Source organism: Puma concolor, chromosome D3 (assembly GCF_028749965.1).
Source record: "Puma concolor isolate L17-30 chromosome D3, mPumCon1.1.hap2, whole genome shotgun sequence".
Lineage (NCBI taxonomy): Eukaryota > Metazoa > Chordata > Mammalia > Carnivora > Felidae > Puma > Puma concolor.
Window position 1 is genome coordinate 43,406,711 of NC_141678.1, and position 20,392 is coordinate 43,427,102.

Below are 20,392 nucleotides of genomic sequence, written 5' to 3' on the forward strand. Positions count from 1 at the left end.
ATTTACTTCGTTAGTGTTTTCCTCTCATCTCTGGCCCCATAGTGTTTCTGCTTCTGTCCCTTATCACATGGGGCATTGCAGTAGGTTTATAGCTTGGCTGTCATCATTTCTTTCTTTGCGCTCTTTAATTCATACTTCTACCATAGTTATTTTTAAACACATATTGTCGCCTGCTGTTCACCTTTTTAAAAGTCTTGAATAACTGCCCAGTGCTCCCTGGATAAAGTCTGAAATAATTCCCTTCATGTGTAAATTGTCCTCTACCTTTAACCTCTGTCCCACCATCTCATAGACACCCCCATATACTCCTGTCACAGAGATGTTTTCTTCCCTAAACACCATGCTTTTCAAACGTCTGAGCCATTCTGCACTTTCCATTATTCCTGGAATAACCTATTTCCTCTTCCCCAAATCTCCAGCTCTTAAAGACCCAGGTCACATTCCCCTTTTTCAAAATTTTCTTTCCCAAGCACTCTGGACAGAGCTTATAACTTACTTTGTAGTCTCGTGGTGTTTTATACATACTTCGCCTCCACCATTTTTCACATTTTACAATACTGTACTTGTTTCCTATACTTATTTGTTACCTTTTTTTTTAAAGGGACCATTTCTTGACATTTCCAGCTCTTTATAGTGTTTAATAAATATGTATGTGTATGTTAGCAGTGTGGAACTTGAAGAGGCTTTCCCATATAACTGTTCTAAATGATGCTATGTTTCTAGGACACCCCATAAAAATCTGTTTAACTCATGTTGCACCTGAAGTTTAAAAATGTAAATCATATCCTACACTTTTATAATCCTGTTTCTAAAGGAGATGGGAAGCAGTAATAACTCCTTTGTGTTCATACTGGGGTGCTGGACCAAAAATGAGTCTATCCAGGCATCTATTGGAAAGGGCAAATTGGTAGAAGTGAGAAGTTGGACCAAAGACTCTGGATTAAGAAAAAAGGCCGGAGGACAGTTAAGAGTAGTAATGGAAGACTGGAAGCGGGGGAGGGGGGGGAAGGTCTGACTCTGGAAGGAAGAAGGGTTAAGTCAGTGATGTTTTCCAGAGAGAAAAGACCTAAGCAACAATTGCAGATAAAGAAAAAGATGAAAATGAGGAATTAAGGGAGCTGGGAATAGAAAAGGAGGTGGGTGAATAATTATGGTAATTGCAGTTATGAATCGATATATTTCATTTGGCCTGTTTTGTGAATATATATTGATTGTTGGTTAAAATCCTCCCTTCATCTTTGAGTATTGAGTCAAAATTTGCCAATCTGATAAGCAAGAAAGGTACCTTTTAAAATTTGCATTTATTAGAGGACTGGAAAGGTCGGACAACTCCTTATACTGCTTATTGGCCTTTCATATTTCATTTGTAAATTATCTCTTGATAGGCTTCCCTGTTTTTTTGAGGGGCTGTCTTTTTTTTTTAACATGTAAAATGTCAACCAGTTTTCATATGTGTACATTTCTGTGTTAGACTGAGTAAGAACATGAGCAAGTACAAAGATACTTTCCCTTTTCTCATATCTTTAACTTTGCTTAAGACTTTTTTGTCCCTACTCCTGTTCCCCACACAGAAGTTAGATAATCATGCATCTAGGCTTTTCTTTTAAGGTTTCTACTTTTACATTATGCTTTAAAACACTTTTCCAACTAGATTATGAAACATGGTGAGTTTCTTCTAATACTTTTAGAAGCAGATACCTTTTATGTAATTAGCTTATAGTTCCCTCAAAGTGTGTTCATTAGAAATTTAAATTTCCACTCCCAGTTATGTTTTGATGCTTATACTTAACTGTCACATCTTAAGAATATACTCATTTAAGATAATGATCTGAAAATCTTCCAGCTTTGAGGTTCTGAGAGTTTCTGTTTTCATATTTATAGCTACATTTATTTTATAGTGCTTAATTTTTTTTTTTTGCATTTTTATTGTTTTAAGTAATTTACACCCAATGTGGTAGGTCCAAGATCCAAAGTTGCATGCTCTACCAACTGAGCTAGCCAGGTGCCCCTAGAATGTTTTTAATTGAAGTATAATTAATATACAGTGTTAGGTTTCAGGTATACAACACAGTGACTTGACAATTTCATAACAATACTCAGTGTTTACCATGATAAGTGTAGTTGCTATCTGTCATCATACAATGTTATTACAGTATTATTGACTGTATTCCTTATGCTGTACTTTTCATCTCTGTGACTTATTGTATCTCTTAATCTTCTTTACTTACCCCATCCCTCTACTCTGACAACTACCAGTTCTCTGTTTTTAAGAGTCTGGTTTTTTGTTTGTTTGTTTGTTTTTTAGATTCCACATATAAGTGAAATCATATGGTACTTGTCTTTCCCTGACTTATTTTACTTAGCATAATATCCTCTAGGTCCATCCATATTGTCACCTATGGCAAGATCTCATTTTTTTTTTTTATAGCTGAGTAATATTCCCATTATTTACACACATCCCACACATATTTATCCATTCATCTGTGTATAGACACTTGGATTGCTTCCATATGTTGGCTATTGTAAATAATCTTGCAGTTATCATAGGGGTGCATAGTGAAATTGCTGGATCATACGATATTTCTATTTTTGATTTTTTTTAAGAACCTCAATACTGTTCATTACCGTCAACAGTGCATGAAGTTTCCCTTTTATCCACATTCTTGCCAGTACTTGTTATTTCTTTTTGGTATTAACCATTCTGATAGGAGGTAATATCTCATTGTGGATTTGATTTGCATTTCTCTGGTGACTAATGATGTTGAGCATCTTTTCATGTGTCTTTTGTCCTTTTATGTGTATATCTTCTTTGGAAAAATGTTCAGTTCTTCTGCCCATTTGTCAATCAGATTATATGTTTTTTTGGTGTTTAATTGTATAAATTATTTTTTTTTTATTTTTTTTTAAGTTTATTTATTTTTGACAGATTCAGAGTGCGAGCATGAGCTGGGGAGGGGCAGAGAGAGAGAGGGAGACACAGAATCCGAAGCAGGCTCCAGGCTCCAAGCTGTCAGCACAGAGCCTGATGCGGGGCTCGAACTCATGAACTGCGAGATCATGACCTGGGCTGAAGTCGGACGCTCAACCGACTGAGCCACCCAGGCGCCCCTAATTGTATAAATTCTTTATATATTTTGGATACTAACCTCTTATTGGACATATCAGTCGCAAATATCTTCTCCCATTTACTGAGTTGCTTTTTTGTTTTGTTGATGGTGTCCTTTGCTATGCAAAACCTTTTTATTTTGGTGTAGTCACAATTGTTTATTTTTGCTTTTGTTTCCCTTGCCTGACAAGATCAAAAAATACGTTGCTAAGGCTGATGTCAGAAAGATTACTACTTAACATTTTGTTTTTCTTCTAGGAGTTTAATGGTTTCAGGTCTCACATTTGTGTTTTAATCCATTTTGAGGTTTTTTTTCTTTTCATTTTGAGTGTATTTTTGTGTGTAGTATAGGAAAGTGGTCCAGTTTCATTCTTTTGCATGTAGTCATCCAGTTTCCCCAACACCATTTATTGAAAAGACTTTTTCCCCATTGTATATTCTTTCCTTTGTCGTAGATTAATTGACCATATAAGCATGGGTTTATTTCTGGGCTCTCTATGCTGTTTCACTGACCTTTGGGTCTGTTTTTATGCCAGTACCATACTGTTTTGATTGATTACTATAACTGTAGTATATCTTGAAATGTATGATTATGATACTTCAGTTTTGTTCTTTCTCAAGTCTGCCTATCCTATTCGTGTCCTGTGTGGTTCTATACAATTATTAGGATTATTTGTTCTACTTTTGTAGAAAATACTATTGGTATTTTGATAGGGATTACATTGAATCTGTAGACTGTTTTGGTGTCATAAACATTTTAACGATATTAATTCTTCCAGTCTATGAGCATGGTATACCTTTCCATTTGTTTTGTCTTCAACTTCTTTCATCAGTGTTTTATAGTTTTCAGTGTACAGGTCTTTAACCTCTTTAGTTAAATCCATTCCTAGCCTTTTTTTTTTTTTTTTTTTTTTTTTTAGTGTAATTATAAATGGGATTGTTTTCTTAATTTCTCTTCTACTTTATTATTAGTGGGTAGAACTACGACAAATTTCTGTATATTAATTTTGTAGCTTCTAACTTTAGTGAATTCATTCATCAGTTCTAATAGTTTTTGGTGGAGTCTTTAGGGTCCTCTGTATATTGTATTATGTCTCTGCAAATAGTGGCAATTTTACTTCTTCCTTACCAATTTGGTTGCCCTTTATTTCTTGTCGGATTACTGCAATATAGCTACATTTTAGATGTTATATAGCTAAGGTCATAAATATTCAGTCTTTGTGAATTCATGAGGCAATCATCTTAATCACTCACCTACTTCCTTTTGAATGCCATGTAAGAAAGGAAAAACTGTAAAATTAGAATGACCCTTAAAAGGAAGTGAATTAATGAAATCCCCATTAGTGCTCCCATAAGAAGTGAATAAAATAATGCAGATTTGTAATATTAGTAACCTATTATATGAGTCATGTTTGTAAGATGCACAAAGAGATGAGTAACTCTTGATTTTAAGAAATGTATTGCCAGTAATTTGGGGGTAGGGTGGGAATTACACCAGTAAGCAAAAAACAAGATACAAAATGGTAAGGTAAGCATTCCATATAAAAATCTCCCCAAAAGTACACTGGATGTTTTAAGGAAGACAGTATTTTGCCATTTATGGGGAAAAGCCTGAATGGAAAAGTAGCATTTTTGGTGACATTCAGTGAATGGATAGAACTATAGCAGGTAGAGAAGTTTTAGATGTAAAAATCCCCACAAAATTGGGAAAGCACAGGGCATATGTATTGCGGAAACAGGAAAGTGTGTGTGTGTAGATAAGCATAAGGAAATAATAGGAGATAAAGTTGGAAAGATAGAGTGGGATTGGATTTGGTAAGCATTGGGAGTGTGACTGTAGATAAGGAAGAAAAAAGTTACAGAACTACCCTGTTCTATACGTGGTAGCTACTAGCCACATATAGACACTGAGCACTTGAAATGTACCTGGTCCAAATAGAAATGTACTATAAGTTTAAAATATATAACAGACTTCTGAGACTTAGTACAAAAAAAGAATGTAAACTCTGTCATTAAAAATTTTTTTATTGATATGTTGAAATAATTGTATTTTATATGCAGTAGATTAAATAAAATCTATCATTTAAATAAATTTTATTTTTTTATTAAAAAATTTGTTTATTGTTTATTTATTTTGGGAGAGAAAGTATGCACATGTGCTCACACATGAGCGGGAAGGGGCTGAAAGAGAGGGAGAGAGAGAATCCCAGGCAGTAACCGTGAGATCATGATCAGAGTCGAAATAGAGTCCACCGCTTAACCGACTGAACCACACAGGCGCCCCTTCTTTTTATATTTTTTAACTTGGCTGCTAGAAGATTGAAAATTATATATGTGGCTCAGATTATATTTCTATTACAAAGGGCCTTTATAGATAGAAGGAATACAGCTGGTATTTGCTAGTATTTACTACGTGCCACATATTGTCTGGAACCTGTAATAAACTTAAGTTAATCGTCATAGAAAACTTTATGAAGTGATGTTATTATTATCCCTCTTTTTCATGTAAGGGTAAGGTGCAGAGAGGTTGGGCAGCATACTCCACTAGTATGTAGAAAGCCAGGATTCAAATGTAGGCGCCTCTGGCTTCAGAGTCAGTGGCTTTCCCAGCACACTATGGCATGTTGTCATTGAACCATTAAAGGTGGTTGAGCTGGAGAATGATATGATTGGAATGATGCCTCAGCAGACTTGTAATAAAGATAAGTAAGGAGAAGAAACTCCATTTTTAGTTGTCTAGGTTTTTATTTCGTTAATGTTACTTTTTTGTGGAAGAACAATTCCTTGTTTAAAGTGAAGTTTTAAATTGAGTTTTTTTGAAGTATCCTTTATATTAACCACTTCTCAAAATACTTGCCTTACCGCCTTTGTAGATTTGATAATGGGCTGCATTAAAAGTAAAGAGAACAAAAGTCCAACCATTAAATATAGAACTGAAAGCACTCCAGAGCCTGTCAGTGCAAGTGTCAGCCATTATGGAGCAGAACACACGGCAGTGGCCCCATCGTCTTCAACAAAGGGAGCATCTGTTAATTTTAACAGTCTTTCCATGACACCATTTGGAGGATCCTCAGGGGTGACACCTTTTGGAGGAGCATCTTCTTCATTCGCAGTGGTGCCAAGTTCATATCCTGCTGGTTTAACAGGTGAGATTTAAATGGACAGTTCTGTTGTCTGTTTGGGAATGTGACCTTAGGCAGTACATTCAAAGAAAGATAACTGCTTGTAAGAAAGATAAGTTCCTGGGGGACTTAATAAGTTTATGTGAAAATTAAACTTCTAACGTAAAAATTAAAGTGTTATTGTATACATAGATATTGTTCTGGAAAATTTGGTGATTATTGACTGGTTATACCATTATTTCATTTTTCATTTTTCAAGTAATTATGAAGTGCCTGCTATGTGGCAGGTACTGGGGTTATAAAAATTAAAAACATGTACCCCTCCCTCAAGAATGTTATAAGTTTTCAGGTTTATAATGTACTATCCAGTATTAAAATATTATAGTAATTACTTAATATTAAATGGTAATGTAGTGATGATGGTATTTTTTTTTATCAGATACTGATTGATTTTAAAAAGAAAAGTCCTAAGGCTCAGAGTTAAATGATTTTTTTTTCAGAGCCAGAGATAAGCAAGAGAGACAAGGTTTAATGTTCTGTTCCAGAACTCCATTTATTACTTTATGATATACTTTCAGAGAACAGGAAGAAGTGACAGCTGACAACCTTTCATGGAGCCAGAAATGCTCTAAAAAATTAGAAACTTTAAAAAGATTTCTTTTGTGGAAGGTTTCCACATCAGGATACTTTTTCCCTTGAGTAACAAAACATAACTGGTTTTAAAAAGGTAGAGTGAGCTCTAGGATTCCTTGATATAACAGTAGTTTTTTAATGTCATCAAGGACTCGAGTCCTTGATCTCTTTCCAGTAGCCCTTAGAGTTTCTGCTTTAACCTTAGGCTTGGCAAAACAGCTGCTAGCATCAAATTGAGCAGCAACATGTGTCCTTACTTAACAATCAGAGGGGGCAAAAGTGGAATCTGTTCTATAAGCTTGGACTATAAATTTGTCCCTTCAGTCTGCTTACCTCTAAACCAATAATAGTGCTAGAGGAATGCCATAAGTGAATTCTATGAGACTGTTCGTTTTGAGGAGTTGTGGACATCAAAGGGTCAATTATAGTTTAATTCCCAACTCCCTAACTCTAAATACCTCAGTAACAGATCGCCATGGTGGTGTTCTCAGTTATCAAAAGTTTAAGTTATTTTCAGAATTATATGTTTGGGAAAGACAGTAGTCCAGAATGGTTCAAGTAAATGTTGATCCTTAAGGACATAGTTTAGTTACCTAAGCACTTTACTTATGTCCATTTAATAAAGGTGAAAGCCCTTTAGCTGATCAAGGAAAGCAGTCTTGAGATATCATTTGATCTGAGTTTTGATTGATGAGAATGACCTAAATATGTGCAGAGCTGGAAAAAGAGCTTTCTGGGGAAGAGAGAACAACAGCAGAGTTTAGGAGGTACAGATGAACCTGGCAGTTTTGAGGACCAATGAGGACAACAGAGGGTAGAATTGATTACTATAAGATTGAAGAGTTAGGATTACTCAGGACCTCAAAGACTCTGGTAAGAAGTTTGGATTTTATTCAAAAGCCAAGAAAAAGCAGTTGAAGAAATTTAAATAGAGGATTTGCATAATTGAATTTCCTTTTTTTAAAAACCACTGTGGCAACTAACTGTGTGGAGAATGTATATAAGGAAGCAGGTACAGAAGTGGGTTAGGAGGCTACTTCTCTCAAGAGTCCTAGCACTCAGAGATAACAAGGGTTTAGATGAAGGTGGCAGCAGTGGAAATGGAAAAGAAAGTAGATAAGAGGTATTTTAGAGGTAGAGCTAATAGTGCTAGTATAGGGACTTGGTTGAGTACCTGATCAGATAGTGCCATTTGCTTAGGCATTCAAGTAGGTATGTCACATAGGCAGTTAATACATGACTGGAGCTCAGGGGAGAAGAGTAAATCAATCCATTCTATTCTTCTGTTTGCAGGTAATGGTTTAGTTGTGTAGTGTCCTGATCTGTTAAGCATTTGTGTACAGTGCTCTGTATGAGAGTTATTTTTGGAATTTATAATTCATATCAGTCATATCACTTAATTTCTAAGAAAAACAAGCCATTTTTAACTTTTAAGTGTTCAGTATACTAACTAATCTTACTAAATCCCTAGCTGTTACTAGGAAGGATCAGTCTTACAGATGGAAATGTTCACCCATTGTTTATCAGAAATTGAGATGATCAGTGCCAGTAATTTGCAGTACTTGTTAATGCTTTTTCTGCCAAAGAATTAATTTGAACTTTGACTGTCTTTCCAAGTCAGAGACCTTGCTACTATGAACCAGAGTTAAATTTGTTTCTGTAGGTGTATAGAATTTTAGAATATGTAGCTTACAGTAGTTTCATGGGAAGTCTTAAGAGCATCTTTTTAACTAAGTTCTAGCTGCCCAAGTCTCCATTTAAAAATAGATTCTGGAGACTAGGAAGAAAATTATGCTTAGCTTTTTTGCTGACAATTTTTTTTCTCTATTTTACTTTATCCATATAATTACCTTGGTTGTTTTTTTGTTTTTGTCTTTGTTTTTGGCTCCGATAGGTGGTGTTACTATATTTGTGGCCTTATATGATTATGAAGCTAGAACTACAGAAGATCTTTCATTCAAGAAGGGTGAACGGTTTCAAATAATTAACAACACGTAAGTGTTGGGAATGTTTTGTGAGGGAGAAGTACTGACAGAAACCTAGTCTTCATGCCGAAACCACTTAACTGGTTGATTTCTGAATCATGAGAGTGGTGAGGCATGGGTCTCTGCCCACTGGGTTGGATGATGCATTTAGTTTCTTGAGACACATGGCATAATAACTACTGCTGTAGCCAGAAGTTATTACTTATACAAATTGTGCTGCAATGTGTGTTTTGCCATGAACAGTAAAGATTAAAGAGTGAAGAATGAGGGAGTAGATGCAAGTAAGTACATTACTTAAAAAAAAAGAAGTCTGTAGAATTCTATGTTCCTGTTTAAGTATAAGATGATTTAAGGATCTTATTTCTTTCTCTTAAAAAGACAAAGGAAAAAGTCCAGGGAGGGAACCCCAGCATCCCAAACTGATCACATTAAGTTGCTTTGTTCTTAGGTGATTCTTAGACATTCAGCGTCCCATTAAGAATTCAATGCTTGAATTGAAAATTCAATTCTTTGGGGGTGCCTGGGTTACTCAGTTCGTCTCCCCCCACCCTTCCCGACTTGCACGCACTCTCTCTCTCTGAAATAAAAAGAAAATAAAATTTAAAAAAAGAAAATTCAGTGCTTGTTATGGAAAATAAATCCCATAATTTCATTAGCAGGCATAGCAACCAGCTCATAACTTATCAAAATATATATTATGGTCTCTTTACTTCCAGTCATATTTCCAAACTTTCTTGTTCCCATTTGTTATCTATTATTGTTCCAGAATATAAAATATGATCATGTCTCTCTGCTTTAAAATCCTACAGTAGCTCCCAGTTGCTGTCAAGATAAAAGGAGTAACAATGGTAGACGTCAGTCATGGAGCTGCTTCCCCTTCCTCACTTAACTGCCCAGCCGTAGTAAATTGCTTATAATTGTATGAATACACTGGGGTTTCTCACCTTTCTTTTTCTTTTTCTTTTTCTTTTTCTTTTTCTTTTTCTTTTTCTTTTTCTTTTTCTTTTTTTTAAGTTTATTTATTTTGAGGGAGGCAGGAGAGAGGTAGAGAGAGAGGGAGGGAGAGAGTGAATCCCACGCAGGCACCGTATTGTCAGCACAGAGCCCATGTGGGGTTCAGTCTCATGAACCGTGAGATCATGACCTGAGTGGGAATCAAGAGTCAGATGCTTAACCAACTGAGCCACCCAGGTGCCCCCTCACCTTTCCTTGCCTTCACACGTAGTTTCTTTTTTCTGTAATGGGTCTTTCTGTCTCTCCAATTTTTTTTTTTTCTTTTGTCTGGCCAACCCTGCTCATCCTTCAAAACATATATTCCTGTATCATTTCTCAAGGAGGCCTTTCTTCACATTCTTCCTCTGCCATTGGCCCACACCCCATCTCCTGCTGGATTCAGTTTCTGCCTTACTGGTTGAGGTGGCACCATCTACAAACCTCAATCATAGCTGCCATCACTACTTTGGATTATAATGTATCATGTGCTTTTCGTTCTTCTAGACCAGTGGTTCTCACCTTGGGGAAGAATTGTCCAGGGACATTTGGCAATATCTGGAGACATTTTTAGTTGTTATAGTCAGGGTCCCTCTACTTTCTTCTAGTGGGTAGAGGCCAGGGGTATTGCTGAACATCCTACAATGCACAGAACAGCCCCAACAACAAAGAATTATCCAGCACAAAGAGTCAGTAGTGCCAAGGTTGAGAAATTCTCAGGCTGAGTTTCTGGAGGGTATAGACTGACTTTTTACTTCTGTTTCCAGCATACCTTCTCATAAAGTCTGTCACTTAAAGGGTATTCAGTAAATGTTTGAATGAATCATGAGTGGTTAGTACAAATGCAAACTTTGCAGTTTGTGTATCTGAAAGTGCTTAATACATACGAGGAAACTACAAACTAAGCTTATGAGTTCGTCAGTACTTGAAATGCCAAAGGATTTGTCATCTCATTTTTTAGAGAACAAATTCTCCTCAGTCATTTATAAAATTTCAATTTAGATAAAATATTTTCATTACTTCTCTCTGGCAAAGCAAAACATGCATTTAATTTTTAGTGGCAGAACCCACTTATATCTTCCTCATTAGAGACTGATAATATTTGCTTTTATGTTAATTTTGGAAAAGTCAAGTCTTATGTATTGCAAGCTAAACATAATTCTCATGTTCTGAATTGATTTTAGTCTTAGATATTTGTGGCTAACATTTTTGTAAATATACTTTATTCTCAGAGTTAAATTTTTTATTGTTCTTGCCTGTTGCCTACAAGAGTTCTAAGGCATCCTGATTTTTTTCCCCCTACAATGACTAAAAAAGAACATTCTGATTTTATGTACTGTTGAAAGCATTTGACAGTAAAAAAGAACGAACTACTGATAACATGCTATAACATAGATGAACCTTGAAAAAAATTATGCTAAGTGAAAAAAGCCAGTCCAAAAGACCACGCCACATATTGTATAATTCCATTTATATGAAATGCCCATAAACGCATGTCCATAGGAACAGAAAGTGGATTTAGTGTTTGGCAGTGTGGGGGGAGGCTTGGGGAGGAGTAGGGAATGACTGTTAATGGGTACAGAGTTTCTTTGTTGGAGGGGTGGGGGGTGACGAAATGTTCTAAAATTGATTGTGGTAATGGTTGCACAACTCTGAATATATTAAAACCCATGACATCTTAAAGGGGGAATTTTTGGTGTGTAAATTATATGTCAGTAAAGCTTTTAAAAAAGAAAACATTGAGTTGAAACTGAGTAATTTGAAAGATTTACCTCCCAAATTGTTTTAGTCAGTATAGTTTATTGTTTTAGGTTGTAAGAATTGTGTAAAAAAAAGGGATCTTATAACTAAAATTAAGCTGTAACTTTTGGAGGAGAAAGACGCAGTTGTGCTTTTGCTTTTAGCCTTATTCGTTTAATTCATGTAACCTATTTTTGAGTATTCTTCTTTTGAGTTTAATTCTTGATCAAATGAATGCATTAAAAAATGGAAGTAATACCTCTTTTCTACATATATACAAGGCAACACTGTAATAAATTGTGTCCTGAGCAGTTGTCTACCTTGGGTAATTGTTGTTTTATGTATTACAGGGAAGGAGACTGGTGGGAAGCACGATCAATTGCTACAGGAAAGAACGGCTATATCCCTAGCAATTATGTAGCCCCTGCAGATTCCATTCAGGCAGAAGAGTATGGCCCTACTTCATATTTTATTAATTACTTTGATTTTAGAAAATGTTTTAGTGCACATTCTACTTAGCCACAATTTTACACACATACAATTACATACCAGCCTTAATACAGCTAATACATCATATTAATAGGAGATGTTACTTGAAAATTAATAATTAATGCCATAGTATTTGCTTACAGTAGGATCATAAATAATCTGCATTAATCATACTATTATGCCTAGTCTGTATCCTTTATATTTTCTCTTTAAAAACATCATATTAACTCTTTTTATATTCTGCAAACTCTCTCACTTCAAAATTTACCCTCAGTTGATAGTGTTGTATCAGTGTTAATTTCTTGACTTTGGTGCTTGGTCTGTGATTATGTAGGAGAATATCCTTAAGTACACACTGAAGTATTTAGGATAATGATTCAGAATGTTTGCAACTTACTCTCAATTGGTTCAGAAAAAGTACACGGAGTAAGAGAATATGACAAAGTAAAATTTTAACATTTAGGAAATCTGGGTAAGGAGTATATGAGTGTTCTATGTGCTATTCTCACAACTTTTAAAAAATTAAAATTCAACTTCAGTGACATAATATTTTTAGATCAAACCAAGAATGTCTGGGATTTATAATAATACTACTTTGTTTTCATAACACAACACTTAACACAGTGCCTTGCACAGAGTAGGTGCTCTCTCAGTGTTTGTTTTTATTGCTTTTACAATATGTAATCTGTCTCTGTAACTCTGTTCTGCTTGACCCTTGTTACTTCTTGTTTTATTCTGTGAGCTTCTCCACAGCAGAGACTTATTTTTATTCACAAATCTGTATTAAATCAAACCCACGCTAATTTAGAGTTGCTAGTAATTTGGATATAGTTTACTTGCACTTTACTGAATACAGATGATCACACTGTTACCAGGGAGCCACTTCTGTTCTTCCTACTGCACTCTTCATATTTCCATCTGTCAGGGACCTAGAGGTTCTCTCTGTCATTATTGTCTTTACTTCTCTGATCCTGTGACTTCCAGGTGAAGTTTAAGAGACTGGTTGAATAGTCAGTACCTGGAAATACTAGGACAGTATGTTCTGACAGTAGTATTTGTAATACTTCTATTTAGTAAAGATCTTTTATTGTGTTTGCTGTGTTTTTAAGCTGTCTTCTGAAGCTCTTTGTTGTCACCCCTCCCCTCCACTCGAATCTTACTGATACTTATGTAAATCTTTCCAACCCTTACACATTTCTAACTTAAAACACTGTTTTTTCCCAGGTGGTATTTTGGCAAAATGGGGAGAAAAGATGCTGAAAGATTACTTCTGAATCCTGGGAATCAACGAGGTATTTTCTTAGTACGAGAGAGTGAAACTACTAAAGGTAATTATATTGTAATGTAAGTATAAAAGTTTTCTTGGACCGTATTTTGAGAAAGATACACAAAAAGTATTTGTTTCCCCCCCTTAGGTGCTTATTCTCTCTCTATTCGTGATTGGGATGAGGTAAGAGGTGACAATGTGAAACACTACAAAATTAGGAAACTTGACAACGGTGGATACTATATCACAACCAGAGCACAATTTGATACTCTGCAGAAGTTGGTAAAACACTACACAGGTATGTGACGATTTCACACGTGAAAACTATTTTTAAATGTTGTATTTTATGAGGACAGAATCTCTGTTTTCGTTTCTTGTAAGGTTTAGCTCAGTACTTTACACACAGAGTGTGGTCTATAGATGTTGTTGTATTGTAGTTTTAAAATGAAGAACAGGTAATACTTATTACCTGAATTAGGTTCTTAGATATGGTAAAATTTGACTACCATTATTTGAATCCTTGTATCTAACTGGAGTAATATTTACGTTGGGGTTTCGTTTCATAACAGCTAAAAACCAAGATAGATTGTGACAATAAATAAAAAAGCATAAAAGCAAAAAAATTTTTAAGGAACGTTTATTAAGTAGGTAAAACTAAATACTTAAAAAGCCATATCAGATGTCTTTTCGGGTTACATTCCTCTGTATGGGCTGGACCACATAAAACTTCCTAAAATATAAATCCAGTGAAATTTAATTCTGCAGATGCATTTTTCTTTTCCTGGAAAACTAACCTATAGCAACTGTGTAGACATTCTTTTGGTTTTTCAAGGACCTTTGAAAGATATTTGGTATCAGATTCTTCTGTCTCAAAATTTTGCATGGCTGATTTAATATATGAATGCATCTGAAAGTTTTTAAATTCTTAATACTAGAGGTAAGGGAGTTCCCATGGCAGTCTCTTCTTCAGTGACAGCTAGCTACAAACAGTCTATCAAGTCAACCACCAATCTTGACATTGAAGAAACATGTTAGCGAGCAGTTGTAATCGCACTGGTTAGAATGTGGATTTGTGTGGTTACTTGTTGAAAATGGGAGGCAACATGTCTTATATTCAACAAAGAAGATTGGATAAGCAAGATTCACTAGTCAAGCCATTGTGAATTTGGGATTCCCTGTTTAACAGTTAATGGTAGCATTCTCTTTAGGAAGAAGTAAAGCACAGTGGTCAAAAACATAACTTTGGAGGTAACCAGAACTAGGGTTTGAATCCCATCTCCATCACTTACTAACTGGGTGACGTTAAGAAAGTCACTTAAGCTTTTCAAGACTTACTTATATGAGATATTTATAAAGTTCTGAATTAGTACAATAGCTGAGACATAATAAGTATTCAATAAATTATAACCTTAAAAAGGTATTTAACAAAAAATGTTTTGCTTTTTGTATGTTTTGTTTCTTATATACATACAACTCCCTTTTTTGTGTCTGTGGTTTTAGCATAAAACTGATAAAACATTATGTTTTTGTTTTCTTTAATTTAAACTTTTAAAAACATTGATATACTATATATACCTTAATTTTTGTAATTAATTCATTTTACAGTGTAGTTTATTCATTTATCTAGAACATGCTGATGGTTTATGCCATAAGTTAACAACCGTGTGTCCAACTGTGAAACCCCAGACTCAAGGTCTAGCAAAAGATGCTTGGGAAATCCCTCGAGAATCTTTGCGACTAGAGGTTAAATTAGGACAAGGATGTTTTGGTGAAGTATGGATGGGTAAGAAATCTGAACTTCTGGTTTTTTGTCATTTGTTTAGCCGTAGATTAAAGCACCACAACTTATGATAAGATATACTAAAATATTTAAGGTAACTGCTCAGTGCTGCTCACTGAGGTTTGACTTAAAATCTCTTAATAAATAGATTAAAATAGTAAAATATGTTGTTTCTCTAGGAACATGGAATGGAACCACAAAAGTAGCAATCAAAACACTAAAACCAGGTACAATGATGCCAGAAGCTTTTCTTCAAGAAGCTCAGATAATGAAAAAGTTAAGACATGATAAACTAGTTCCTCTATATGCTGTTGTTTCTGAAGAGCCCATTTACATTGTCACTGAATTCATGTCAAAAGGTATGTGTATATTAGTTTATTTTTAGAGTATTCAGTTTGATAAATTTTTTAAAAAACAAGTCTTCATTTCTATTTTTATGCATACAAATTTTTTTAATGTGTCGTGTTCTCTAAGATTTTTATGTATACATTTGAAAAGAGAAAATCTAACATTTTGTTTAATGGAGTAGTGATTAGTTCCAGTTATTCCAAAGGAGAGTACAAAGTTTAAAAGGAAAATCAGGCCAGCCCAGTTTATGTTGAAAGTAAGTAGTCTTTCATTCCATTTGGCTAAAGGAAATGGAATAGCTAGGAAAGGGAAAAAAAATATTTCTATCAATTAAAATAATGCAGTTAGATATTTATATCTTTAGTCCTAAAGCAAAGAAATCAGGTGAAATTAAGGAAATTAATTTTATCTTATTTTAGTGTAAACACAGTCTCTATATTCAGGATTCCTAGAAACTTTTCCCCACTATTGTTCACTAACATTTCTCCATTCTCCCAAACTCTAGACCCTAAGGTGGGATCTTTAGTAACAGGGTTGTTTGGGGCCAAGATAAAGAGAAGGGACAGATGATGCTTTAAAAGAGGAACCAGTAAGTACTAAATATGTTGCCAGTCCCACTTTTACCGTCTTGAATTTTATCTTTTTTTTTTTTTCTTCCTCTTAATGAGTCACTCATCCATAATTAAAGCTACTGGTTATGTCATCTCTCTTCAGTAGTCCCTCTTGGCCAACAATGTAGTTCCATCTAGTGGTGACAGGGCCAACTACAAGCTGCATATTTGCTATAGGAAATCTACCCCCCACCTCCCAAAGGAATAGCAAGACCAAAAATTAAGAACTGATGTAACCTACTAATTGATAGCCAAAACTTACCTAATACCCTCAAGGCACATGGCACTTTTTGGAAAGAATCTCTACTGCAAACAACTGCCAAATAACCCCTTTCAGAGTGCATTGGATGCATTGTGTAAGGAAGAGAGAAAAGGGACAAGGAGGAAGTTTAAATCAAGATATTGATAGCATAAGAATGTAATGGAGGTAAAGCTAATGGTCCATTTAGCTTTGCATATTGATTTCAAGAATTATTTGGGGCGCCTGGGTGGCTCAGTTAGTTGAGCGCCTGACTTTGGCTCAGGTCACGATCTCACGGCTCTGTGGTTCGTGCCCTGCGTTGGGCTCTCTGCTGACAGCTCAGAGCCTGGATCTTGCTTTGGATTCTGTGTCTCCCTCTCTCTCTGCTCCTCCCCCACTCATGCTCTGTCTGTCTCTGTCTCTCAAAAATAAATAAACATTAAAAAAAGAAAATTAAGAAAAAAAAGAATTATTTAACTGGGGGGACACGATAGACTTCTATGTTGTCAGATTGCTAGGTTAGGATTATTTCTAGATGGGAGATTTAGAATGCAAGATCACAGATGACCCTTCTGGTTTTAAAACTCTATAATTCCCCATCTTGTTTCAGGTACTTAGCAATTGACCCTCTGTAATCCATTCAAACTCATTGCCTCATGTACTCCCACATAAACCCACTTTCCTGGCTAGAGAGGTCTTCTTACTGCTTTTGTTTTCCATGATTCTGTTCAAATTCCTTCATTTGGAATTTGGTTTCCTTGTCTCTCAACCAGTCCATCAATCATACTTCCTTCAGATTATCTTAGGTCAAGTGTTAGAAGCCTGCCATTAATACCCATATGTGTCATGATCATTAGATCCTATGAAATGTTTGTAATCACACTACTCTATAAACATTAACAACCAAAATGTATTGAATACTTCAAATATACAGGACACTCTGCTAGTCAGTATAAGGTATCAAAGAAATAAAGCCACCCAAATTACTTACATTGAATTTAGAGAGCAAAGATCCAACCTTCTGAAAAGTTAATTTTCAGTATAAAAGTAAATAATAGCTCACTGTAAACAAACAAGCTCCAGGCCAAAGCATAATGAATTTCCACGTGTTTAACGTATTCAGTAAGTGTAGAAATGAAGAAGAGATCACATAGACTGGAATAAACTGAGAATTATTAGTGGAAAAGACAAGTGTTCAATTGCCCTTCAAGATTATGAAGGCTGTGGATGGGTAAAGGGAAAGGTACGGGTATCTTTGCAGAGCTAAGAGGATAGGAGGTAATGGAGACAAAACCATGGGAAGTGGAAAGAAAGTACAGAAGTCAGCTGGTTGGAAATAAAGATGGAGACGTATGTGAGACAAACTTAAGGACTCCTTTGAATTGATTTCACGATTACTTAGTGAGTACCTCCTCTGCTAAAATCTTGAATGAGTTTCAAAGGATCCATCAACTTCCCCTGAAGTTATGTGAAGTTATGTTTGTATATGTATGTATGTTTTCGTAGGAAGAGAGTCCATCATTTTTGTCAGTTTCAAAGCAACCCATGAACGTATAAAGGGTTAAGGACCACTGATAAGACCCAGAACGTTCTGTGTTGCCAGAGAAAAGGAATTGACCAAATGATACCAATTGCAGTTCATTTCTATGCACTGCATTTTTGCATGATTTTAACAATTATCTATTATTATGCTGAATAATGTTCTACTTAATGTATTGATCATGGCACCTTATTTAGATTCTTTATTCTGAAACAACTGTGTCTTCTGTTTCTTTCTGTATACATTGTTATGTGTAGTATTTATATGATGTCAGTTCATCTTTATATTTTAATGTTTATTTTTGAGAGACAATGCGAGTGGGGGAGGGGCAGAGAGAGAGAGAGGGAGACACGGAATCTGAAGCAGGCTCCAGGTTCTGAGCTGTCAGCACAGAGCCCAATGCAGGGCTCGAACTCACGAACCCTGAGATCATGACCTGAGCCAAAGTCAGATGTTTAACCGACTGAGCCACCCAGGCACCCCTGATGTCAGTTTATCCTACAGGTTAAGGAAAGAAGTGTCCCTTCCTCTGTTTAAGGACAATTTCTTTACCTGTGTTTTTGATCCTTCTTACATCTAAAAAGAAAACCCTCTCTTGGTGTCAACATCTGCTTTTCACCTACCGGTCTACTTTTTGCTTCCCTTCACAGCCAAGATTTTTTTAAAGAATACTCTGTCTTCACTTTGTAACCAGCCATGCACTCTTTTAAAAAACTATTTAAGTTTATTTAATGTCAACACTTTTCGTAGACTTTTTAAAAAAATTGTGGATATTTCTGGGGCGCCTGGGTGGCGCAGTCGGTTAAGCGTCCGACTTCAGCCAGGTCACGATCTCGCGGTCCGTGAGTTCGAGCCCCGCGTTGGGCTCTGGGCTGATGGCTCGGAGCCTGGAGCCTGTTTCCGATTCTGTGTCTCCCTCTCTCTCTGCCCCTCCCCCGTTCATGCTCTGTCTCTCTCTGTCCCAAAAATAAATAAACGTTGAAAAAAAAAATTTAAAAAATAAATAAATAAAAAAATTGTGGATATTTCAGACATACAGAGAATACCATAACAACCATGTCCCTACCATCCAAATATAACTAATGTTTACACTTTGCCATATATGCTTCAGATCTTTCTACTAAGGAAACAAAACATTACAGATCTAATTGCATCTTTGTTTTTACTCCTCCTTGAGCCTGTTCATGTCTGAGCCCTCCCTCCAGGCTCCTTTGGGTCTGTTTCCCTTGCAGAGGTAACCTCAGTTTTGAAGTTGGTGCTTAGCTTTTCCATCTGTGTCTTTCATATTGATACATATTCATTGATATATATTTACCTATTAGCATTTGTATGTTTTTAACTTATGTAAATATTACTAGCTTCATTTTCATTCATTGTTAATGCTCTTGAGATTTACTTATTCATATGGGTAAGAGAAGATCTAACTTGTATACTTGTAACTGTTGAATGAGGTTCTGTACAAGTATACCTTTGTTTATTCATTCCTTTCCCAGTGAACATTTAGGTTGGCTTCTAGTTTGTCACTGTGACAAACAGTGCTGCAGTGAATGTCCTTGTCTCTTCTTGCCCATATGTAAGAGTCTGTAGTGTGTTGGATGGCAGCAACATTAGCATCAGGAAACTCAGAGATGCACATTCTGGGGATGGGGCCCAACAACCTCACTTTCCCACCCCGCTGTGTAATAATAATCCATTCGGTGCCATTGATCCTATTAATCACATCTCTCTGGAAAATTTCCCCTTCTCTGTATTCCCACTGTCATTCCTAGATTTTAACATAATAGTCTCGCTTTCCTAGACTATCACAGGAACTTTTAAACTTAATCTTTTTGTGCAGTTTTGGCCAAATTTCATTTTTCATATTATAATTGGAGTGATTTACTTTTTTTTGTTTGTTTGTTTTTTTGTTTTTTGAGAGCACCAGAGTGTGTGAGCAGCAGAGAGGGGCAGAGGGAGAAAGAGAATTTTAAGCAGGCTCCACACTCTAGCTCCAGGACAGATGAATGTATGTTCAGGACTTTAATCCAGAGGAGTCCCTCTCTTAGTCTTTCTTGTCTTTCATGACATTATTATTTTTGAAGAGAACAGTGTAGTTGTTTTAAAAATGTACCTTAATTTTGGTTCATCTGGTTTTTTTTTTTTTGGTTTTTTTTTTTTTTTTTATTAAATTCAGGTACATGGTAGGTTTTTAACCAGTAATACAGGAATAACAACCAGACTTTTGTAGCCTTTCTGTTGGCTGTTATTCATAGTACTTTGCTGTTTTGTGGTATCTTCTGCTAAAAGTGAGAGAAGTTCATTAGGCAAGCAATTCCATATCAAGTCAGTCACCTAGGTCTGGTTTTAAGTACCCCAGGATATTCCTAGTTGTCTGTGTTCTTGATTCAGATTGACTTAAAAATATACAGGTATCTAATACTGCTTATTGGCTCAAAATTGGGATTTGTTATCTTGATCAAAACAAGGAATGCCTACAATCTAGTGAGATGATTAAATTTTCCATGTTTTCCAAGATGTTTTTAAAATTTCAGTTTAGGGAC

General features: G+C 35.6%; 1 protein-coding gene across 3 annotated transcripts in view; it reads left to right on the forward strand.

Moving 5' to 3' along the window:
* The window catches only part of YES1 (YES proto-oncogene 1, Src family tyrosine kinase), a 68,182-nt gene that overhangs the window by 42,534 nt on the left and 5,256 nt on the right, over positions 1 to 20,392 (forward strand). For all 3 annotated transcript variants that reach the window (XM_086682572.1, XM_086682571.1, XM_086682573.1), the window contains exons 2-8: positions 5,980 to 6,252; positions 8,756 to 8,855; positions 11,927 to 12,025; positions 13,290 to 13,393; positions 13,481 to 13,630; positions 14,960 to 15,115; positions 15,292 to 15,471. In XM_086682572.1, coding sequence (XP_086538698.1) covers positions 5,988 to 6,252; positions 8,756 to 8,855; positions 11,927 to 12,025; positions 13,290 to 13,393; positions 13,481 to 13,630; positions 14,960 to 15,115; positions 15,292 to 15,471 — 1,054 coding nt within the window. In that variant the 5' untranslated portion in view covers positions 5,980 to 5,987. The remainder of the gene's footprint in view (positions 1 to 5,979; positions 6,253 to 8,755; positions 8,856 to 11,926; positions 12,026 to 13,289; positions 13,394 to 13,480; positions 13,631 to 14,959; positions 15,116 to 15,291; positions 15,472 to 20,392) is intronic.